The sequence below is a fragment of the Drosophila bipectinata genome, chromosome 3R (assembly GCF_030179905.1).
Source record: "Drosophila bipectinata strain 14024-0381.07 chromosome 3R, DbipHiC1v2, whole genome shotgun sequence".
Lineage (NCBI taxonomy): Eukaryota > Metazoa > Arthropoda > Insecta > Diptera > Drosophilidae > Drosophila > Drosophila bipectinata.
Window position 1 is genome coordinate 1,662,261 of NC_091739.1, and position 24,331 is coordinate 1,686,591.

General features: G+C 35.3%; 3 protein-coding genes and 1 long non-coding RNA gene across 8 annotated transcripts; 1 reads left to right on the plus strand and 3 right to left on the minus strand.

Moving 5' to 3' along the window:
- Positions 1 to 229: 229 nt before the first annotated feature.
- Positions 230 to 3,754, minus strand: LOC108130751 (alpha-N-acetylgalactosaminidase-like). Of its 3 annotated transcripts, XM_017249334.3 has the most exons (7): positions 3,543 to 3,753; positions 3,310 to 3,487; positions 2,989 to 3,249; positions 2,773 to 2,934; positions 692 to 904; positions 479 to 643; positions 230 to 424 (listed from the first exon to the last, which is right to left on the minus strand). In XM_017249334.3, exons 1-7 carry the CDS (start codon positions 3,719 to 3,721, stop codon positions 305 to 307), a joined length of 1,278 nt encoding a protein of 425 aa, XP_017104823.1. In that variant the 5' UTR covers positions 3,722 to 3,753; the 3' UTR covers positions 230 to 304. The 3 variants fall into 3 exon arrangements, with proteins under 3 accessions (XP_017104823.1, XP_017104824.1, XP_017104826.1); XM_017249335.3 differs by lacking the exon at positions 692 to 904 and having other exon boundaries at positions 3,543 to 3,754; XM_017249337.3 differs by lacking the exons at positions 3,310 to 3,487; positions 3,543 to 3,753 and having other exon boundaries at positions 2,773 to 2,930; positions 2,989 to 3,160.
- Positions 3,755 to 3,846: 92 nt separating this feature from the next.
- On the plus strand, positions 3,847 to 19,621 carry LOC138926567 (uncharacterized). 3 transcript variants are annotated; one of them, XR_011443128.1, is made up of 4 exons: positions 3,847 to 3,861; positions 3,951 to 4,099; positions 19,135 to 19,330; positions 19,391 to 19,621. It is a non-coding gene; the product is annotated as an uncharacterized lncRNA (long non-coding RNA). The 3 variants fall into 3 exon arrangements; XR_011443129.1 differs by lacking the exon at positions 3,847 to 3,861 and having other exon boundaries at positions 3,920 to 4,099; positions 19,131 to 19,330; XR_011443127.1 differs by lacking the exon at positions 3,847 to 3,861 and having other exon boundaries at positions 3,925 to 4,099.
- Positions 19,043 to 19,833, minus strand: LOC108130744 (uncharacterized). Its single transcript, XM_017249324.3, has 2 exons — positions 19,389 to 19,833; positions 19,043 to 19,332 (listed from the first exon to the last, which is right to left on the minus strand). The coding sequence occupies exons 1-2, from the start codon at positions 19,831 to 19,833 to the stop codon at positions 19,103 to 19,105; spliced, it is 675 nt and encodes a 224-aa protein (XP_017104813.2). The 3' UTR covers positions 19,043 to 19,102.
- Positions 19,834 to 22,282: 2,449 nt separating this feature from the next.
- Positions 22,283 to 23,533, minus strand: LOC108130763 (uncharacterized). Its single transcript, XM_017249350.3, has 2 exons — positions 23,355 to 23,533; positions 22,283 to 23,285 (listed from the first exon to the last, which is right to left on the minus strand). Exons 1-2 carry the CDS (start codon positions 23,434 to 23,436, stop codon positions 22,369 to 22,371), a joined length of 999 nt encoding a protein of 332 aa, XP_017104839.2. The 5' UTR covers positions 23,437 to 23,533; the 3' UTR covers positions 22,283 to 22,368.
- Positions 23,534 to 24,331: the final 798 nt, after the last annotated feature.

The following is a 24,331-nucleotide window of genomic DNA, read 5'->3' on the forward strand; positions in this document are numbered from 1 at the left end:
TCTTGAGGAATAAATAAACATAAAAAGGTCTTTAAAAGTAAAAAGAAGCTGAAAGGTTTTTTTTTTAAAGAAGCTGAGATATGCTATGAATCCAATAGATTATGAAAATTTGGATATTTATTTATGAAAATACAAAAAAAGAATCGAGGAATATGGACATTTATTTTTTCGGTCCTGGTTGACTAGTCTCCGGAATAGCCAATATATATTATAAATTTTTCACAAAAAATTTATGAATTTGAGCCTTTATTAAGACGTAAAGCCTCAATTCAAATGTTTAAATGCTTAGAAGTAGTTTCAAAGCTTAGCCTTTGGGAGGCAACACTGAAAACTTGTAAAACGTCACTCCCTCAGGGTTGATGCGCGTACTAAAGGAATCTTTTGGCTTATACAAGCCAAAATTGTGGCTCCGGTTAAACAAGTCCTGTAAATGTTCAAAAATCATCATTTTTATTAAATTTAATTATAAAAATATTACCATAACATTATATCCCCTTCGACTGTTAAGGCCTAGGCGGTATAGCTGAACTTTGTAGACCTGCGGACACAATGGGCACTCGGCAAAACCTCCCAGGTTTAAAAATGCTATTGCAAAGGATTTTTTACCAAAATTGCTCACCGGTGTAACGGGTCGAATCCAAACCTACCAAAAAAAAGTTTTAAAGTTCACGTAGCTTATTAAAAAATCTACCTGTATATTATGCGACGTTAAAACTTTATGGCCAGGTTGACCCAAAGGGTCTTGATTAATGCCAATAATGTCCCTATTCAGAAGCAGATTCTTAATTTCCGGTCGAACGCTCTCCAAATCGTTTGTCATAATCAAAGGAGCAGCAATAACTGACCATATAGCCAATTGCAAACGGCTGGCATCGTAGCTCAGATGATAATTACCCAGCACAAGCTTTGAAAACAAACAAAAAAATACTCAAAATGTATAAAAAAGAATGATATTTACCTTCGGATATGGAACTGATAAATATATTATTGTTATAAAAATTAGGATAAATGTTTATGGGAAATCTAAATTTTGAATGGAGAAAAAAAAATGTCACCTAGTTTCACCTTTATATTTATACTGTGTTGTAGAGTGTTGCATACTTTTTTAAAAGAATGTAGTCTTAAAGTGTAATTTTTTCCACTTTTTGAGAAATTATCCTTTTTTTGATGCGATCTCGAGTTCTAAAGCATAAAAAACATTCCTCTGTTATCGCCCATACATTTTCTTTATTGAATAACTTTTATGCTTTTTATCCAATCTGGACAAAATTTTTAAGTCATATTAAAAGTATGAAACAGAATATTTTGTCAAATTTTAAGTCATTAGCTTTAGCAATTTTCTCCATATTAAATCATTTTTAATTTTTGTTGGCGGGAAGGGGCGTGGTAAAATTAAAATACTTTATTTATTTGCCTGTAACGTAAACGCATATTGATAATTTTGGTGAGTGGTGAGGGCGGTGGGGGCGCTGGCACGCCCACTCTTCTATACTAGCATCATCTATACTTGTTCCTAATCTAAATAGTTAAAAAACAAGCTCAGTGAAAAATCTCTTTCGATTTACTGGTATTATTTAAGGCCACAAAAATTGGTTGTTGACCCCATAGTAAATATTACAAGTGAACCAAAAGAGGTTTTTTAATGCAATTTTGTTGTAGTATGTTGGGTTAGGCTGCAGAACTATAAAAAAGAGGGCGTATAACACCCCGGCCCACAAAAAATGAAAAAAAATTGAGCTAGCTAGTTTTTTAGAGCTAGACTTACAAAAGTTTATCAGCAATTTTTTTTTATGTTGCCGTCAAATTAATCTAAGCTTAGAATTTTGCCACGCCCCTTTCCGCACCCATAAATGAAAAAAATTTATATTATTATCCATTTTCAAATTAGGGCACACACAATATTTATGCAATTTTTTATGTCTTAAAATTTTATCCATATTGAACAAAAGCCCGGTAAGTTATTTAATGAAAAGTTGCTCGACACCCCTTCAAGCAACTCCACCTAGCAAACAACTTGACGTTGGCAAAGGCAAAGGTTAACTAAGATAAATATAAATATGTCTAGTAGCGTGGAAAAGTGCACAATGAGACTAACTTATATTGATTCAGAATTAAACCAGCTACAACATACATGTAGACATACACCGAAATAAAGCTCTATTACAAAACACTTCTCAAAGTTTAAATTTATTTCTAAAAATCCAGATAAAAGGGCTTTTAATAAATTATTATTTATAAATGTTAGTATAGAATATAAATTTTACCCAAATTTGATCAATTCAATTTAACACACATTTAAATTTAATTCAAAAACTTAAAAAAAACGTCTAAATGCCTCATAAAGTAGGTAAATACTCCATACTGCACATATGTGTATATGTACATACACATAAAGTTTACACAACTTAAAGACTATGCATTAAGGGACTTAATTGAATAAATTTGTATGATAGTAAATTTAAACTTCGTTCTAGTCTTATAGACTCGTAAAAAAATTATAAATTTTAGCAGAACTTAATTATAAGAATTATGGAACTTTCTATGCATTTTGTTTATGTTGCAAACTACTAATTTCATAAGGATCGCCTGATCTCATAAGTGCAATTTACATAACTGAACGTTCGGATAGACAAAACTTTGGATTTTAGAAAGTGTAGTTTCGGAAAACTTTTCCTTCTAGGAGATCAAGGTTAGCTTTTCTTTCTTGTTTTAATAAGAAATAGTTTTGTTTGGTTAGCGAATACAATAGAGTTTTAGGATATCAGCTTTTACCATATCTGGATCGTTCCAACGACCGGGACCAGCATGTGCAGCCAATTCAGTTTGCTTTTTGCTGTATTGCATCATAATGTTAGTTACAGAAGCCATAGAGTCCTGAATATCTTGCGCAAATCGCCAAAGATTGCAGTGCTGCGCTATTAATTTGAAATCTGGCTGAAAATTGTTTATTATCACCAATGTTCTAACACAGTAAAAACTTTTATTTACCCGAGCCTTGTAATAAGGCCAACTGCATGAGTAAACCATGGGACGACCCGTATGGTTTAGAGCACGACCGAATTCGGGATATCCCTGATCCAACTCCGATTCACTGGCAAAGCATCCGTCCATCTTGACATAGTCCACGCCCCAGTTAGCAAAGGTTCGGGCATCAAGATTAAAATGACGGGCGGCCCCAGGGCCTTGAAACATACATGTTCTTTCACCAAGATCATGGTAAATTCCAAAAAGAAGCCCCTTGCTGTGAATCTACGCCAATATAGAGAAATATGTACCGATATTTCCGATAAAAAAAAAACACGGACTTACATAGTTTCCAAGATTCCGCATGCCACTTGGGAACCGATCCTCGCTTGGTAGAAGTTCATGAGTAGCCATGTCGCGAGAAGCTTCCATCCAACAGTCGTCAATAATTAAATATCGATATCCTGCAGCGGCATATCCCTCAGAAACCAGAAGATTGGCAGTTCGTCTTATAAGCCTCTCACTAACAGGTAAGATAAATTTACATTGAGGATTACCAAATATTTAAGCCATACAACCTTATACAATCTTTTGGAAAGCGGACACAATCCGTCACGCAACGAAACCGCTCAAATGGCATCCATCCCATGGGTGGCGTTCGTGCCAGTCCGTTTTCTAGTCCATTTACCACATGTATTCCGACGCAATCCCATGTAGAAAGTAATAACAGCAACAAGTGGCATCTTGCGATGGACATTTTGTAAAAGTGTAGAGTGGAAAGAAAAAGCAAAGCATCTTTCAGTGTCGAATGGGCAAAACTAATTGTATTTGGCAGCGTAAAAAGCAAAATGGTACAAATGGTACTGCCGTTGCTGAGTTGTTTATAACTGTACAATGGTGCTGAAACTTTTTTAATTACAAATTTTATATTTTTTTTTAAATTACAAATAATACACCCATTATTTTTTTTTTATAATATTGATTAGGAACAACAATATGAACAACTCTATTATTTTGAAGACATTTAAACCTTCTTAATTATTTTGCACGCAGCATTAAGTTGGAACTGGCAGGGTCGGTTGACTGGCTTATAAGTGAAGGATCGGAAATATCAAACCTATATTAACCAATTCGGGTGAGTCAATTCCAATAACCTGGTCTTTTGTGATAAAAATATCAAATTAGTTTTCATTGAACTCCCTGCATCGTCTCAAGATACAATAGTTTTTTATATTATCGTTTATTATAATAGTTTTTATTATTTTTATTATATCACTGCGGGCAGCAGTCCATGTCGGTGACGAAAAACATGCTGTTGCATACAAAATTCATATACATAATGTACATCTTCTGTGTGTGCCGCTGTTAATGAGTGATTAACCAATCGAAAAGTATTATTTCAATTTTAATATAAAACCTTTCAAAAGGATTCTCAAAATAAAAAATTTTAGATTACTTTTGTATGTTTTGAAACAAACAAACCTGGATAAATCGGATTCCTACGGCTTTTTTATATCAAATAAAAAAGCCTTTTATATCAATATAATATTTCACAATAAAAACAATTCTTGCACGGCACGTGTCTTTGTTTTAGTTTTGATTTAGTTTTTCTGGCACGTGCCGAATGAGAATAGTTTTTTAAATTTTAAGATCTCAAATACTATAAGAGATATCTTTTGTTGTATTGCCACTTCATTAATGTTTTTAGAAAATGTTTTATTAAAATTTACTTTTACAATGGCTAATCTACATTAAAACTCGAGCAATTTTTAGAAGAGCTATATTATGAAGAGTTTCTTTGAATTTTGCTTTACCACTGAATCGGTAGTACGTAGGGAGGACGTAGGGAGTAGTAAGGGGCTTCGGGTCTTTTTCCCAAGTGCAAAAGTATTCAACTAAAATTAATTGCTGAGAATCCATACATTTAAACTTAAAAGTTTAAACTTTAAAAGTTAGCTAAAGTGTGGTTGGAAGAGATGTGTACCGGGTATAGTCAGGAAACGCGACTTTTTCCCTTTTTTTATTTGTTAAGAGATGGACCTATAGGATTTGGCATAGAGGCTCATCGAGATAAGACCTATGAGTAAGTTTGTTTTAAGTTTTAACTTTAATTAAGGTTTTTCGAACCAAACTATTTCTATAGTTAATTTTCATGTGAAAAACTTATTTCTTATATGTTGTTGATGCTGATCAACAATATGTATGTATACTTTATATATGTATACTTTATGGGGTATACTTTATGGGGTTATGGGATATATATGTATACTTTGGAATATGTATACTTTATGGGGTCGGAGATGATTCCTTCTCTATATTACATAAATTCGCACGACTACAATATACTCTTGTACTCTACAAGTACCGGGTATGAAAAGGTCCCAAGCTTCTATCTTCAAAAATACCAAAGTATCTTCAAAAATTTTTACCAAATACCATTTCCGATCGTTCATATGGAAGCTATAAGATATAGTCGGCCGATGGTTATGAAAATCGGTAGGTCGGGTCAACTCAGTTGACCGCTTGTTCAGTTATATGTCAGCTATAGGATATAGTCGGGCGATCCCGGCCGTTCCGACTTACATATATACTGCGTACAAAGGATAGAAGGGTGTGTGCAAAGTTTCAAGTTTCAAGAAGCTTTAAAACTGAGACACTAGTTTGCATAGAAACAGACACACTCAGGAGGTGATTCTGATCAAGAATATATATACTTTATAGGGTCGGAGACGTCTACTTCACTGCGTTGCACACTTTTGACCAAAATTATAATAGCCTCTGCAAGGGTCTACAAATATTACCCTGTACCCTGTAGTACACTGTTAAAATCTAATTACCCTAACGATTACGATAACGACCCTAAGCACCATAAATTTAAAAATTTTTTTCTCATTTTAAAAGGGAAAAACATGATATTCATTGAAAAAATTTTTGTTTGATTTGTTAGTTGCAATAGATTTAAAGGAAGTACGCAAATATTTCACTTTTCATATTTCCCCAGACTCTATGCGATCGCATGACGGAAAAACTGAGAGTTCTCTAAGTTTAAGGCTTTAAGCCTTAAAGTTTAAGGCTTCTAAAACTATCAGGGGAAACATTTACCCTCAGTATCTAGGAATTGCGCTAGGCAGAAAACAGGACTGGAAGCTAAATACTATGGGTAGAGCAAACAAGTCGACTATCATGCTCTTTACCTGCCGCAAGGCCATTAGACTCAAATGGGTCATGTTATGGTCATGGGTAGTAGACTAGTGGCCTGCTCTAACAAATTTTCCTATGTAGGAATAGGTTAAGGAAAACGCAAAGGATGGCGGAGGTCTGCATTACAGGTAATCTCCGCACCACACCAAAAGATGCCCCAGACTTCATACTCAATATATTACCTGTGGAGATAATGGAGGTCAAAATAGTGACGCTATCGGCAATCTACGCGAGGCAGGTCACCGTTTCACGCCTAAAGAGGCTACGGACTACTGTATACCCGTCGATTATCCCACCTTTAGCTATAAGGTCTCCATTCCATTGAGGGGGCAATGGACCACAAAAATCCCGGGACCCGAGACCCTTTTTATATACACAGACTGTTCGAAGTTAAATATTCAGGTAGGAGGTGGTTTCCACTGCGAGCGGCTGTGTCTAAATGAGTGCTTCAGACTCCCTGACCCCTGCTTTAAAGGTTTGTTAAAGGGTGGGGGGAAGAAATGAGTACCGGATATAATATTATACAACTTTCACTATCAAATTAAAAAAAGGACAGATAAGACTAAAACAAAAAAAATACTTAGAAACAACAACAATTATAAAATGAAAATTCTCTTTAATGTGTGTTGTCTATTATTTATTGTTTAGATAAGATATTATTTACACAGTTAAATATATCTATGTAAGTATTGGTGGTTGTTTCGAATTGGCCTTCTGAGGTAATTTAAGTTATACTTGAAGAGGTACAATGGTATAACTGAGTAAAACTTTACCTTAACTTTAACTTTTTGAAGGCTTAATTCCGTTTGTTTCTTAATTCCCAATTACTCGCATTGAGGATTAGCAGAAAGTTTGACACCAACCTAAGCAAAGAAAAAACTAAGGTTTGCAACAGACCTAGTGTCTGTGATTTCGTTTGGTTTTTTCATTTTCAATGACTAAACGACACTTTTGTTTCGATTTATGGCACCGTAAAAGCCAAAGTGCCGCAGTTGTAATTTTACAACTCAAGGGCAGAAAATGTATTTGGAATTGAGACTCTACTTTTGCTTCTGAAGAGGTGAAATCCCAAGAGTTTGGTGACATAGAATTTATGTGCGTTAAAATCACTATGTCCGTGAAATCTTTATACATGACATATTCATATATACCGCCTACATATTGGCAGCATTTCGACACGTCTTTAAGCTTATGACGGGTCGTGACCAACTCGTAGCGGTGGGCGACTTTAATATCCCAGAATTAAAGTGGTCCAACGTCGATAACTCACCATCTTTGTCACTTATCACTCACCATGACTTCACCGCGGGCATGTTTGACATGTCCCTAGGTCAGATTAACCATGTTAGAAATTTGTAAGGTCGGCTTTTAGACTTATGTTTTGTATCTGATCCTGACGGTACCGCTCTCTCCAGAGCTTTTCTCCTTTCAACCCCAGAGGATCCATATCACCCCACGCTGGAGGTCTCTATCGAAACTATTCCTGGTATCGATCAGATGTCTCTATGCGTGGCAAATAAGATTCGCTGCTTCCGTAAAGCAGATTTTCAGAAACTTAATAGCCTTGCCTTATCGATACATACGATTGGTCCGATATTCTGGCATGCACTGATCTTAGTCACTTTAGAAAAATTTTACTATACTTTAAATAAATTTTTTGACACCTGTTTGCCATGGAAATATCCGTCTGCTTCAACAAATCCTCCTTGGTATACAAGGTGCCTCACTAACCTAAAAAATATTAAAAATAGGCTCTTACTAAAATAAAAAAAACCTGCAGTGTTGATTTTTCAATATACTAGCTCGGTCGAATTTTACCGTGCATAACGCGGAATTTTATAGGAATTATATTGACCGCTGCCGGATACAACTTCCAAAAGCAGGATCCAAAGCAGTTTTATAATTTTGTAAACACTACGCGTAAACACGTATCTTTTTCACCCCTGCTTACGTTTGAAAATGCCTCTGCGACCTCTGATCAGGCCATTGCCGATCTATTCGCAGAATTTTTTAATATTATTTCTTTTTTATTTTATTTTTTTATTTCCACTTTTTATTTCCAGGAAACGTAATCATTATAAGTAATATATTTAAAATTACTTTGTAATGATTACTCAACGATTTTTAATTTTTTAAATCAAAACTAATAATTATTTTTGATCGAAAAAAATAAAAATCACAAATAATCATTAAGCTTGAATAAAAAAAATAAAACTCAAAAATAATGATTATTCGTGATTTTTATTTTTTTTGATCAAAAATAAAACTCACCAAGCAATAACTTTTGATCCTTTAACGATATTTCCAATATTGTCCAATATAAAGTACTGAAGACAAAGCTTTACATCATCTGCATACATAAGAACTAGAGAGTTCGTTAAATCAGGGGGCAAGTCGTTTATAAAAAGCGTAAATAATAACGGGCCAAGATGACTTCCTTGAGGGACGCCAGATGTAGCACGGACCAGACGGGACTGTATGTTTTTAAATAAGACTCTTTGTGTCCTTCCATCTAGGTAGCTGGAGATCCACGTTAAGAGGTCTTTAGGAAAACCCAGCATATTCAGTTTACTCAACAAGAGTGAGTGATTAACTGAATCAAATGCTTTGCTGAAGTCTGTGTAAATTACATCGGTTTGATATCCCTTACAAAAGCCATCTATGACAATGTCAAGTCCAATAAGTTTTTGGTGGTGGAGCGACGCTTAATAAAGCCATGCTGACAAGAAGTGATAATCGAAGAGCAAAGGTGTTGCAAATGAGGGGTAATTAATTTTTCAAATAACTTTGGAATTGCCGACAACTTTGAGATGCCTCTGTAGTTGGCAGCCTCGGACTTTTTCCCTTTTTTATGTAGGGGAATTATAAATGATTCCTTTCACTTAAGGGGAAAAATCGAGGTTTCCAAAGATAAGTTGAAAAGTCTTAGAAGAGGTTTGCGCAGAGCCCTGGCGCAGTATTTTAGCACACAGCCTGGTACTCCGTCGGGGCCTGGCGAATAAATGGGTTGTACCCTTAAAAGACCAGATAATAAGTTGTTCTTAGAAAAAAACGGACAGAAAATAAGATTTTCTGCTTGAATGCTATATGCGTAAGGCAGATCTGTCAATTTAGGCGGAGAATAAGTTGTTTGAAATAACATAATATTAATAATATATTTAACGCTTACATTATACAACTTTATTCTTTGTCGAAGCAACAAGACAGAGACGAAATAACCAGGTACCGTAATTGAAATTGATAGTTAGTTGCCCCTGAGAAGCAATTTCAGTAGCCGAATTTATATCATCTTGCTAAGGTGGTGCTCGCGGTTCCAGCTACCCAAGTTAGCGTAGAGCGCGCCTTTTCTGCGCTTAAAATTTTCAACTTGTCGAGCGAGTCGTCGACAAAATTGTTATTCCTAAAATTTAAATAAAAATTATAAAAATACATAAAATTCATATTATGTCATAAATGCATAATAAATTGAAAATGAATGTACCTAATTGTTTTACTGGTTGATCATTATGATGATTATCATTATCATTATTATCATTGTTTTGGTAATTGTGTATATCTGCTGCTGCTGCTCTGTAAGTAACAGTTGACCTTATATTAAATAATTGCAACAAACACAAGTAAAATGCATTTTTTTGTTGTTGTTGTTGTTGTCAATTATTGCTCTAGGGTCCCTTTATAAGGACATAGGACATTTATTTATTTATTTCGCCAACGGACAAATCCTTACATGGCTACATAACATAACAACTTACACCTAATAAATAAAACTACAAAATTAACAAAAACTTAATAAATGCCTTATTAACTTGTGTTTTAACACACCCTTATCAGAGCAAATGGATCAATGGAATGGATCAATGGATCAAAATGCAAGCATATGTCTTTTTATCGTTCTTGCCCTCTGCAAGCTACTTATTCTATAAATGGGATTGCCTCAGAAAAATTAACCCAGGTTAATGATCTCGGCATCCTATTAGACATCAAACTTAAATTTGCCGACCATATTTCCTTAATGGTTAATAAGTCTAAAGGAATCCTTGTTTTTATCAAAAGGTGGTCAAAAGAATTTAATGACCCCTATATAACCAAAACATTATTCATCTCTTTGGTCCGTCTTATACTAGAGTATGGTTCATGTGTCTGGAGTCCCCAATATGGAGTACATAAGGACCGCATATAATCCGTACAAAAGAATTTTTTAATATTCGCACTAAGAGGTCTATACTGGGATGCAAATCTTCAGCTTCCATCCTACAGTAGCAGACTTTTACATAAACTTACCTAGCTTAACAAATCGTAGGACAATGCTCGGTGTAGTTTTTCTGCATAACCTTATTAACGGGGATGTAGATAGCCAGCATTTACTAAAAAGTTTAAAATTTAACATTCCTAATAGAAGCACTCGAAACTTTAGTCCTCTGTTGCTTAGCCATTGTAGATCGACATATGCACTGCATGACCCTTTTAGGGTATTATGTCGAACTACAATGGTCTCTACTCTATTACATCTCTTTCCTTTCCTCTTTCCAATTAGAGGAATTTAAAATACAGAATTTTAAATTTCCTTACTAAATCCTCTTAGCTTAACAAATTTCAAATAGCTTAATATGTACTAACAAATCGTTTCTCGAGCGCCCCTCGGTCATCTGGGCCTCTAAGCTTTATGATGAATACAGGAATGCTAGCTGATGCTCTTTTTGATGCACAAACCATTTCCAAATTCGGAAAGACCGCAAAAAAAAAAACCAAAAAAAAAAAACCAAAATTTAATATTACAAATGGGCTTGCACGGTGTAGCAAATATACCATTTCAATTATAGAGGTTGCCTCATAAATAATTGAATAGTGTAAAGGAGAGCAAAAACTGGACAACAAGACTGAATGTTTTCAATTGAGTTATCAGTTATGAATGGTCAATTACTCTGTAAACATGGATATAGACTCACAGTAATAGAAACACACAGAAACACACATACAAACAATTTGTAAAACTATCTTTGAAGCTGGTTTTCTTTTCAAAGCTATATGTACACAAACATTAAACGGTAAATTACAAATTACTGCTTACATATGGTATGCACGCTAGTTTAAGTATTTACATATTCAAACAAGAAAGGAAAGCTAACTTCGGGCGGAGCCGAAGTTGATATACCCTTGCAGTTAAAACCGGATATATATCGCAAACATCGGATATAGTTGGCCGATCCTTATGAGAATATGATTATATAACCCAATTTATTATAATACAAAATTTAAAACAAGTCCCAAACTTCTATCTTTAACAATACCAAAGTTGGTATTTCTACCAAAAACCATTTCCGATCGTTCAGTTATATGGCAGCTATAGGATATAGTCGGCCGATCCTAATGAAATTTGGTAAGTTGGATCAAGTGATCAAAAATAGAATCTGTACTAAGTTTCAGCTTTCTATCTTCAAAAACACGAAAGTTGGGTCATTTTCGATCGTTCAGTTATATGGCAGCTATAGGATATAGTCGACCGATCCTTATAAAATTTGGCACGTCGTATTATTTTGCCAAAAATAGCTTTTGTGTCAAATTTGAACTCTCTAACTCTAAAAACATCAAAGTTATACCATTTCCGATCAATCAGTTATATGGCAGCTATAGGATATAGTCGGCCGATCCGGGCCGTTCCGACTTATATACTGCGTGCAAAGGAAAGAAGGGTGTGCGCAAAGTTTCAAGACGATAGCTTTAAAACTGAGAGACTAGTTCGCGTAGAAACAGACAGACAGACGGACAGACAGACGGACAGACAGACGGACAGACAGACGGACAGACAGACGGACAGACAGACGGACAGACAGACGGACAGACAGACGGACAGACGGACATGATCATATCAACTCAGGAGGTGATCCTGATCAAGAATATAAGACTTTATAGGGTCGGAGATGTCTCCTTCACTGCGTTGCACACTTTTGACCAAAATTATAATACCCTCTGCAAGGGTATAAAAAAACAAAAATTATAAATACCCTTTTTAAAAAATCCAGGAAAAATATATATTGGGCTTTGTTTTCACGTTCAAAAGTGACCCTTTAAATTTCAATGTTTATAGCGTAACAACTTATAAATTGTGATTGATGTATTTTGTTTGTTTTTATGTTTCTGAATATGATAATTGATTATGTATATAAACGAAATCATAAAAAATTGTATGTTATCTTTTATTTTCAAGGTTTCTAAAATAACTTTGGGAACGCATTTAAACTTTTTGCTACTATATATTGGATTTTGTTTTTTATGAACATAAAAATACAAGTTTCGAAAATAGTTGGTTCTGGCTGTTCAAATCATACGTAATCAGAATACATGTATGTATATTATCATACCGAACAAGTGCAGTACAAGAGTAAAAAGATACACTCTTTTCATGTGAATACGTCGTAACACCGAGAAGGAATCATCTCCTTCTCGGTATATGGGAAGGGAATATTTATGGGAATAAAATATACTGGTAGAGTACAAGGGTATATTGAATTCGTGTATGTATGTATGTAAGCTATGTATGTACGAATTTTTGTAACATAGAGAAGGAATCATCTCCGACCCCATTAAGTGTATATATTCTTGATCGGCATCAATAGCCGAGTCGATATAGTCATGTCCGTATGAACCCGTGGATAAGGAATTGAGCTATAGGATTTGGTTGGAATCTCCTATAATACCTACGCAGTTCAAGTTTGTTTTAAATTTTTTCTTAGCCTCCTACCGCCACAACAAATTGCAAAATTTCTGTTGCTCCAGGAGTACAGAAAGTACTTAATACTTAATACAGAGAATCTTATTTGCCACACATGAAAACTTGTGATCGATACCCAAAATTTTATAGTTTGAAGCCTCAAGCGTAGGGTGATATGGATCCTCTGGGGTTGAAAGGGGCAAAGCTCTGAAAATAGTGGTGCCATCAGGATCAGATATAAAATAAGTAGCCGTAGCTAATAGCCGACCTAATAAATTTCAAAAATGATTATGACCTAGGGACATGTCAAACATACCCGCAGCGAAGTCATGATGCGTGATAGGTGATAAAGATGGTGAGTTATCGACATTAGACCACTTTAGTTTTGGGATATTAAAGTCACCCAGAGCTACAAGCTGGTCACAATTAGACATAACATCAAAAACGGATTTAAAAACGGACAAAAAACGGAATAATTCCAGTATGTGGGTATGTATACTGGTATATGAATATTTTAATGCAAAAAGATTTCATGCCACCAAATTCTTGTGATTTAATCTCTTTAGAAGGAATTTGGAGTCTACAGAGGTTCGGTCCCCCCTTCGGCAGAGGTCGATCACGTCTAAAATTGCTGTACTTACTTGGAAAAACTTCCCGCTGTAAATTTTCTGTGAGGGCTATAATATGGGATGCAAAGAGAGAACCATCAGAATATAGTTTAGGGAATTTTCTACATAGCCCCCTTATTCTGATAGGTAAGTGTTAGTGACGATATTAGTTTTTTTAATTTTTGGACGAGAAGAGGTGAAAGGTTGGTCAGTGGTTCTAATATGTGAAAGTTTCACACCTACTAGTTTTAAAACTTTTTCTTTACGGTACTAGGCTGATGTTCTTGGTCGAAAATGTACCCTGGCTAAAAACTGGGTAAACAAATCGCGGGCACACGTGCGCCTAGTTATATTTTGTTTATAATTAGTCCTTCACTTTTAGATCGTCTTTTTTTTTGGCTTTCATGTAAGCCGAGATATATATCTCTGCAGTATCAGGGGCAAGCCGAGAAACAAATATATGTTTGGAATATATGGAGGAATCATCTGTAATAGTTTTGGTGTCGCAGGTACGAAAACTGCAGCATCAGTCGGTACAGGTGGTCCGGACTGTGGAATGTTGGGTGACTCTAACGGGGGTTTCATTCTTTAGAACCCGTGGTATCACTTAAAGGGATCCAACGGAGGACATATTGGACAATTGCTCATTTTCACTGAGAAATTCGGTCGGTGAATTGTTCTCAGTTCTAGCCCCTGGGGTGGCCAGAGACATGAGCGGCTAAGTTATTGTCGGCTGAGCAGGATGAGGCGAATCACAAAACGGCGGATTTCTTACGCTTAGGGGGCTCATTTAGCAGCTCAAGGCCGCTAAACTGAGTGACAAGCGCGCAGAATCATTTATTTTTCGAAAATCAGAGATCAACTCTTTTTTTGAGTCCGTTCCTAGTCTGTCTCATGAACGACCTCATTTCGTCTTGGACAGCACGACAATTACCACAACTAGAACTACGGGAAATGTCATCCGAAACTATTGAGATTGTTCTATAATAAGACTTCATTGAGCAGACCAGTTAAAATTCCGGTTTAATAATTAAAAATATAAAAAATATATAAAAAGTTTAAAAACAATGTACCTTGAACCACTCCCAGATAAGAGCAGAAGCTTTGAAGAGAGCGATTGGAGTGGGCAAAGGAAACTTGCAGAAATAGAGATAAGAACCTAATATAGTTCCCCGACTATATTATACCCGCTACTCATTTCTTCCACCCTCAACTTTTAAAGTTTAAACTTTAGAATTCAAAACGAAAAATTAATTCTTCAGTATATGAAAGAAAGCTATTTTGTGGAAAAATAAATATAATGACAGACTCATAGGTCAAAACAAGAGGACGAAAGGGTGGAAATTAGGTTTGACCAAGATGAGCATGGGATGTCCACCCATTACTCCCGCTTGGATGCTCGGGGGTCGTCTGAGCTGGGTTAGCGCATTTATTTTTGGTCTTTGGGCAAAAAGTTTATTCAGCTGTAAACAATTTTTAAAATTGTTTGTTGTCGCTCCGATGATTGCCTGCTGAAAAAAGAACCTAACTTTGATTTTTACCGAAGCATGCAATTAACACTGCTTGTTACAAATTGAATATGTTACATAAATTTACCGTTAGTAACCAGTCCAAAATTTCAGATTTTTCGTTATTAAATGAACTTCTAATAATTGAAAAATGTTCCTTACGTTGATCTTCTAAAAATGTGCCCATTTTCCTAATCTTAAAAAAAATGTTATTTCAATTTTTAGACATAATACAATACATATTCAAACGCAATACAAAACAAAAATACTTAAATACATTACCCCCGTGAATTCTATTTATAAGATGAACTCCCTAAAATGCATGCATCAAGGGGCGTTCGGTGAAGGCGCCCATTTTTATGCACAGGTGGGCAAGGGCATTAAAATTTTCTTATCGATTCTCATCCATTCCCCAGCAGAAATAATGTAGTTTGCAAATGCCGACGCACGTGCGATATGACAAGAGAGGGGCATACAGGCAGGCAGTTTAGGACCCAGCCACAAGGCGTAAATTGAAAGTAAACTCAAAGCAAAACGATTCCATTAAAGCTCTTCAAATATTAAAGCTCATTCAGTTGTCTCTGGGGGGGGGGCATGGCACACACCCGCACCTTACTCAAAGACATGACAGCACGCCGACTGAAGGTGATTGTGCCACATGTTTGTCGTCCTTGTCCGTATGCCCGGCGCTGAAGTCGTTCGTGTGTCTTCTGACGCCCATCCACGCCATCTTGGCTGTCACTGTGGCGCTGTTTTTCATTCCTTTTGTTGTCGTTGTATCCATCTTTTATTTTATTTCGTCTCTTAAGTGTCAGGGCGTGGAGCGGACAATATAATTTACATTCGGTATTCAAATGTACTGGTGCGCAATACACCCCCTTCTGTCTTCGTGTGCCACGATTGCGTTCGGAACTGGCGAATTTGCAATAAAAGTACCAAAGTTTGAATAAGTAATTCTGTCAATCTTCCATTTTTTGAGGCCAACAATGTTTCACCTTACATTACAATACAAATAAATTGTAGGAGTCAACAAAATACGTTTTTTAATGACAAGTGGAACTTAAAAAATACAACGGAAACATAACATTAAAACTTTATTTGGAACAATTATTGGAACAAAATCCTCTTGGAAACTGTAGTAGATACCATGATTAGATAGTATAACCATGAGTAGATAGTATAACTCTAAGCATGGGGACTACTGATACAAGGCAACTATAAAGTAGTCGTCGACAGTGCCCTCGACAATACCAGAGGAATAGGATTTTTTACTTCCACAACGGCAGTTCAAAGACACACATTACAAAAGTTATACTACAAATAGAAAAGCTACTTGGGTTAGTTCCAAGTATCCTTTTGACTAGTACCGAGTATCCCTTTCTTGCCGTTGCGGCTCTTTCGATCCTTCAGATTCAAGGGCCTTGCGTAATCAACACCAGTGCATCCGTAGCATGTTTGACGAAAGAATCTCATACAGTTTTACGAATTATTATACATAACGCAGATATCTCTAGGTTTGCAATTGTATCAATACATGGAACATAGAGAAGGAACCATCGCCAACCCCATAAGGATAGCGTCGATCTTAAAGACTAAAAGAAAAAGAACTATAAGTATAAGTATTTCCAAACTATTCATATGGCTAATTTACACTTGGATAACAATATTCAGACAAATCCGATTTTTATAGGAGTTATAGACATTTATATACTGATTCCTATACTAATGTGTTCAAATATTGAACGAGCGTTGATCTGGAAGACTATAAAAGATAGAACTATCCGATTTGGAACTTGGACTCCTGTGCACTATGGGTACTTGACCACTTTATGTGGCATTTAGACGTTTTTTAAAAGTTTTTAAATTAGTTCGAAACTATTGTGAATGCATAAAAAAAATTATCCTATTGGGCTATATTCAATATTTTTAAAGTGGCTTTACTTATAAATATATTGGTATAATATGTAATACATGTATTTAGCAATAGAAGCAATAAGTTAAAAAAAAATTGTGAATAGTCTTCTAGAAGATTTTTACTGTGTGTTAAATTTAATTGTTCAAATTGTGGATAATATTTATACTGCAAAATTTTGCCTAACATACTAACATTTCGTCATTTTATAAAAGAGTTGTTAGCTGGTTTTTTAAAAATAAATTTAACCCTTGAGAATGGTGTAAGACTAAATGTTATAGCATGTTCAGTTCTGAAACAGTATAAGTTAGTCTCATTGTTAACTTTTTCGCACTACAGGAGCAATTTACATTTATCTTAGGTAACCTTGCCTTTTCCAACGTCAACATGTTTTCTAATTAGGTGGAGTTTCTAGAAGGGGTGCCGAGAAATTCTTTATTGAATAACATACGTGTTTTTTGTTCAATATGGATCAAATTTTCATAACATTAAAAAATGCATAATTTTTAATAAATAAATTGCAAAAAAACCGCGTTCAAAAACCTCTTTTGGTTCATTTGTAATATTTAATTCCAGAAAAAGTGGTTATATACCCCATAGTGCTGTGGTATCGAACAAGATCAAGTTTGTGTCAAAACTTTTCCGTTGGAAGTGGTTTTTTACACAACCTTATAACTAACCATCATTTACAAACACACACACTATCGTCGGCAGAGAACTACTACTATGTTAGTATTGTATTACCCATAATAGTTTGTAGTTGTTGCAAAGCTTTCCACGCATGCAGACGGGTTTAATTAATGTGCTCGGCATAATTTTAGGAGTTTCCTGATGGTGCTGATTCTTATTTTTAGTCGCCAAAGCACCTGCTTTTCCTGCAAACTCTTAAATTTTAAAACGCCCAACTCTAAAAAAACATTCCTTGTTCCCATAGTTGGTTGTTGCTCAAAATACAGCGCAAAAAATAAAGCACAGTCCAAATTGGTTCCATTCAAGTAGCTTCTTAACGTCGCTTGCTGATGCTACCTTGCCAATCAAATGCTGTGGCGGCGACTGATCTCAAATACCTCACAGCGTTTATCCAGAACCTGAAGCAAGTCCTTGATGATTGGTCATATGGTTAATCTTGACTTTTCTGCGATAAGTAGCTCCCATCCTTAAGGAATTTCTATCATATTCATCGAAATCATCAATTGGATACCTACGTATAAAGCGTATATCACCCCCCTTCCCCTTCATATAGGCATATGCATGGAAAACATGTCAAAAAACTTATTGATTCCATCCGTTTGAGTTTGAGGTAAATGCTCCGCTATTGATAAAATCCTGATGGTAAGCTTTCATAAAAAGAAATTGTATAGTTTTTCAGAAATTTTTATACATTTTGGTACCTCCATGGTACATCGTTATTTATTCCTCCTGTCAATCAGTATCGAAAACCCCGTTCCCTACAATTTTAAAAATTCATAAGGTTTATATTTTGACGTTAGTATTCTTTTACTTGCTTTTTGATTTTGTATTACTGAAAAACATTTTAATAAGCTAAAAATAAGTGACATTCAAGATATAAATGCGACGCATAAAAATACATATTATATACATGTAAAGAACTAGTAATCATACTAGTTAAGAGTGAGAAAGTTGCACAATCATCGCAAGATAGGCAAGCAAGGTTGATGGAAAGAACTAGAAAATTCGAATATTTTCTGTTAAAGATACTGCCTAAAAAGAAGTCTCAGAAGAATTTGATAATCTATCTTATGTCGAACCAAGTTGAATTGAACACACTTCGTTTTAAATTAAATAATAAACAGTACATACATATGTACATATGTTAGTATCTCGAAATCGCCCAAATCCGATTTTTGTAGTTGGGAGTGTTAGAAAAATTTCTTATAATAAGAACTTCGTTAAAAGCCCTGTTCAAAAGAAAAGATGCGACATTTCAGATCGTTCAGTTAAATGGCTCTCAGCTCTTGGCTATAACCGGCTGATCCTTATAAAATTTTGTAGAACAGTTTTGTTGAACGAACGAGTACCAAACTTTTAAAGCACAAATGACAAAAGAAAATGGTTTTATTTTACCAATAAAAGTTTTTTTTTTTTTTTTTGTAAGTATGTTAAAAAATAACATACAAAATAAAATTTCATATATTACTAACATCAAATTTAATAATTTAAAATAGGCTGTTTTAAGTCTTTAACCAGAAACCTTAACCTTTTTCAAGCCAGAACGCGGGGTTCTGTTTGTGGAGCTATACGCAAGTCTTTCATTTTCCTGGAATATTACAAATGAACGAGGACGTCCGATAGCATCGTAAAACTCGCCCATTTTGATTCGAAACTGCCCGCCGCCAGCATGACGACAATTGCACCAGGCCTCTACCAATATTCGTAGTTCGTGCAAGCTACTAATGTGCTCCAAATGGTCTTAAAAATATAAATACATGTGACATTCATGTTTTTTTATTATGAGCTTTACTTACAGACAACCATTTCCTTAACTTCCCACTCAGCATCATAACGTTGGCAAAGGAACTGAAGCAGTTCCAAAAGCTTGGGAGCCCCCAGATGGGGCCGGATCCTATGTTTTGTTACATGGTCATCATCAATCCAAAGACTCAGCCGATTATGCATCCGCGCGGTGCTATCTTTGATCTTCCCCAGCGACTCCAAGACCCTACGCATCTTTTGGACCGGATTCTGCAAACGCAGAAACATCTGCTGGATGCGCTTCTCCGTGGAACGCAGTTCGCGTGGCTTGTCCATATTATTTAACTGATTTTCAGTGTCGAAGATTCGGGTATTTATGGTGGAAATTTGTTTCATTGTCACTCTGCCACGTTGGACTAATTTCTGCCACTGCTCCGCTTCTTTCCACACATTGATAGCCATCGTTTCTATCTCTATCTTGACCCTGGCTAAGTTCATTTTTGTGAAAAATTGTGAAAATGCACGTTAAAGTCAAAATAATTAGTAGAGCTGGTAATGTTGGAAAACGCCAAATTTCACACAAAGGACTAGAAATGTGACATTGTCACAGTAAGCTTACTTTGTAGAGCCTACTGAATAATACAAATTTGTAAAATTTTTTATATAATATTTCTTTCTCAATTTCTATTCAAAAGTTAAAAATAAAAGTTGTCAACTTTTTTTAGGTTAAAAATATTAAATATTTAAAAATTACAACATTTACTGTACAAGCTGAAAATAAAAATGTATAATGGAATATCTTAAGACAAGTCTGAACATAAAAAGTGCAGCTGTTTTCGTCTAATGAACATTATAAAAATGTTTGTTTGTATCTACTCATTGTATGTTGTCTAATTCAAAGATTGATGATCCCTTTAAAATGATCCTCTCCAAATTAAACAAAAACTATAAATTTAGCTTAGAAATCTAAGTATAAATAAAATATCTCTACTAAAATAATTGCTAAATATTGGTTAGCAAACTGCATTCTACGATCTTTATGACTCCGCAGTAGTTAGGGCTTAAGAATTTTTTATAGCCTTGCGGAGGGTATTATAATTTTGGTCAAAAGTATGCATCGCAGTGAAGGATCACCTGCCCTATAAAGTATATATGGCAGGTGTATATGTATTACATACATACATGTGTAATATAACTGATTGATCGGTTGATTTCATTTCGATATTTTCATAAATAGCTAAAATGAATACATTTGATTCTGCGCTTGTCGAGTTCGTCAGCTAAAGGTGGGCACCCAGATCGAAGTTTTTTACAATTTTTTTATTTTCCCTTACTTTTGCCACATCTTTATTTCTCGAAGTGCCAGCGTCTTTTCACTCATGTATCCGTCAACAAAATTGTGAGCCTTTGTATGTATGTGTGACTGCTCGCACGACGACGTAAAAATGTTTTGGCTTCCAAATTTCAATTTCTATTTTCTGTTTTCAATGCGCCGATGTGGTAGTTAGTAGAACAAATAGTATTTATAATCGCGAATAGAAATTTTTAATTTTTTTAATTTTTTATCATGTCCGGCTTAATAAATCATCAAGGGAGTCCTTTCGGCATTTCGTCATCCGTCCCGCCCGTCACTTATTTTTACAAAAATTGTAATAGAATGCAATTAAAAATAATAATAATAATAAAGTGAATACGAAAAGTAAAAAAAAATATTAATAAAAAAATATAAGTAAATATGTATAAAAATAATCATAAAACTAAAACTTTCTAAAAATTGAAACAACCGCCCGCTAATGAAATCAAACCCAGGACCCCAAGAATAAGGACCTCGAACTATCCATCTACGCTACCCTTGAAGTTGACCTATTAATACTTAAAATTCGTATTAAAGTAAGCTAGAATCCATACCAAAAACGGAGCTAAAGTGTAAGGATAGTAGAATATATTTCTGATCCCTTTGCTCTCACACTGGTTCGATTTGAATGTTTCAAACTTTCATCGTTCCAAAAATGTTACGATATAAAAATAGAATTCTCTTTCCCTCTCTCATCTGCCAGCCTTTTGCTACGAACTGAGACGATGTTAAGGTGATTTTAAAATTTTGTATTTATTTTTCTTGGATTATAAATTTAGGAAAACATATTAAAAGAAAAAAAATATAATATAAATAGATTAAAAATTTAAAAAAAATGGATGTCCCGAGCCTGGTTTGAAATCGTTCTATTTTGCACATCAGCCAAGCACTCTACCACTCGGCTATCCCTCATTCGTTGTAGCGCGAAAAATTTCTCAAACTTAACTTGTCCAGCGCTGGAACCCGCGATAGTAAATTTTTCTATGTATGAGATGTCCCATCTATGTACTTTATAATCTTGCCTACACGGGAGTAGCATGGCTTATCAAACACTGATCCTTGCTTTGCGTGTTTTCGGTAGACTTTTCGTTCAATTGGTTTGTGCCATAATTTATAAAAACAAAAAATAAAAAAGAGTCGCATTAAAACTTTAACTTTGTTTCGAAAATTGACTTTATTGAATATATAATTGATTATATAATTGATACTGGCAGTTGTATCGAATGAGCACCTCTAATGGCAACTGTCGATTTAAAGTTTGGGTTTCTTATATAAAGTCCTTCGAAAAAAATGATGCATCTGAGAAACTGGAAAAATTATTCTGGGCAGTTTAAAATTTTGAATAAGAATAAAATTTTTATTTATTGAGTATTTATTGGTATTTATTGAGATTACAAATTTTGAATCGAGTCGTCGTAGCCACTTTGCAGAGGCTAAATGCAAGTGAACATACATACATACGTTCGAGAAGCCTAGAAATACGCGTCCAATGTAACCTTATAAATGAAAAATTTCAGGTGAATACATTTTAACTATTACTTTTTGTTTTGTTTAATTAAACACATTTTTTTTTCATTCAAGTTTTATTTTCCGTGATGATTTGTGATACTAATATATTTCACAATATCATCACCCAAAACATCAAATCAAATTCAAGTTAAAGCTTAAATCCTAATCAACTATTGCTCAAAGAGCCATTGAGACTCTTCGGTATTTCTTGTAAATTCTGTTCTACGAATTCTTGATCGGAATTCGTGGTTAGGAGTCACTTTTGAGCTAGGGAAGCCAAGGGCATTAGAAACATGGTCCTTGTGACTGTTAAGGTGAAGCGTGAAAGGAGATTTTTGATACAGAAGCATGTTTGTCTCGAACAGTCGCCTCTCGGCCATACGGTGTTGTAATTCAGTCTTATCATCCAAAGCCAGGGACTGTGAAGGAAATATCGCCTTCTTCAGAGTTTGTTCCCTTCCGCCTTCCTGTCTATTATATTTATCTATTAGCTCATAATCGCAAATCTTTTTACCGTCTTTGCCCGGTCGAGACAAAATGGGACCCTCTGAACCAAATTTTTTATCAAGATAGTCCGAATCCTCTTCGCTACTTTCACTTATATTTACATCGTACGACTGAGGTGGCAGCCGAATCTTGGAAATATCTGGAAGTCGAGTCATTGAGCTCGAAGGAACCAACGGGTCCAAGAAGGGCACATTGACGGTATTCTGGGCTCGCACCGGCCCTAATGACTGCTCTATCGCAGTTATACGGCTTTCTATCTTTTTTACAGATTCTTCGACAATAAAGAGCCGATTTTTAATTCGTTTGATGGTTTCCTCGACCTGCTTTGTGTCGCTTTTTATAATCGAACCATCCAAGTTGGGGATGATTTTGTAGACAATGTCCTTTACGTCATCAAGCTTTACAAATTCATTACCGCCTCGCCAAGTTGATTCAGCGGCTTGTATAGCTTTTGGATTGAGTATTCCAGTCATCATGGCATTGGCAACTTCCCGGCGTATAAAATCACTTATTGACTTTGATATACCACATGCTTCTTCATTAGATAGTACCTTCGGGCTAACCCCGGAAATATTCATTGCTGATTCAGGAGAGAATGTCGAATTATCTGAGCAAGTTCTTGAAATTGGGTTACTTCTCTTCACCTTACCACCTTTAACAGTTTTACCGTTCTTCTTAGGTTTTTCTGTGGTCACGCTTTTTTTCATTCCCTTGGCTAGTTTTCTATACATTGCGATTATTTCAATATTTTAAATAGTTACGAGAATTTGGCTAGCTTATTTATTGTAACATACGTATATTGTATCAATGCGTATTGTAGTAAATATGACTTTTAAAACGAGGCGAGCCAGATTACGAATGCCACATTATACCCTTGCAGAGGGTATTATAATTTTGGTCAAAAGTGTGCAACCCAGTGAAGGAAACATCTTCGACCCTATAAAGTATACCATATATATTCTTGATCAGGATCACCTCCTGAGTTGATATGAGCATGTCCGTCTATCCGTCTGTCTGTCTGTTTCTCACAGTTTGAAGGTATTGACTTGAAACTTTGCACACACCCTTCTTTCTTTTGCACGCAGTATATAAGTCAGAACGGACGGGATCGGCCGACTATATCTTATAGCTGCCATATAACTGATTGAGTTACAGAGAGTTAGAGTTATATTTTATATGAATGCTATTTTTCACAAAATAATACGACGAATTATTCAAGTTTTCCCGAAGTTTTCCTTTCTTGTTTTCCTTTTAACTCTTTGTAAAAAAAAATGAAACATTTTCCAAGCTTTTCATTCTGCTTCCCTGGATTGCTTCAGTTGTTCAAGTAATTAGTAAAGCCTTTCTAACAAGAAAATAATTTACACAACAATTCTTGTACCACAATAATAGGGTATCGAAGTCAGCAATCGTCATCATGGGACACTGGTTAATAGGAACGCACTCGACTATACTAGCGGTGCCACACTACGATTACTTTAGGAGCTATAGGGATGTAGAAGAAAAAGAAACAGTCACAAACCTCCTGTGCCACTGCCCTGCACTTGGGCGTGGTCGACTTAAACTCTTGGGTGCAGCAACACTCACGAGCCTAACAGACATTACGGAGATCGCTACATGTGGACT

What these genes read in the sequence shown, in the direction of transcription:
- LOC108130763 (XM_017249350.3), bottom strand. Translation starts at nt 23,436, where the DNA reads ATGTATAGAAAACTAGCCAAGGGAATGAAAAAAAGCGTGACCACAGAA. An exon ending in CGGTAAAACTGTTAAAGGTG is followed by an intron (nt 23,286 to 23,354) that starts GTAAGGTGAAGA and finishes CTCCTGAATCAG; the next exon opens with CAATGAATATTTCCGGGGTT.
- LOC108130744 (XM_017249324.3), bottom strand. Translation starts at nt 19,833, where the DNA reads ATGAACTTAGCCAGGGTCAAGATAGAGATAGAAACGATGGCTATCAAT. An exon ending in AGTTAAGGAAATGGTTGTCT is followed by an intron (nt 19,333 to 19,388) that starts GTAAGTAAAGCT and finishes TATATTTTTAAG; the next exon opens with ACCATTTGGAGCACATTAGT.
- LOC108130751 (XM_017249334.3), bottom strand. Translation starts at nt 3,721, where the DNA reads ATGTCCATCGCAAGATGCCACTTGTTGCTGTTATTACTTTCTACATGG. An exon ending in GGCCTTATTACAAGGCTCGG is followed by an intron (nt 2,935 to 2,988) that starts GTAAATAAAAGT and finishes AACAATTTTCAG; the next exon opens with CCAGATTTCAAATTAATAGC. An exon ending in GAAGGGGATATAATGTTATG is followed by an intron (nt 425 to 478) that starts GTAATATTTTTA and finishes GAACATTTACAG; the next exon opens with GACTTGTTTAACCGGAGCCA.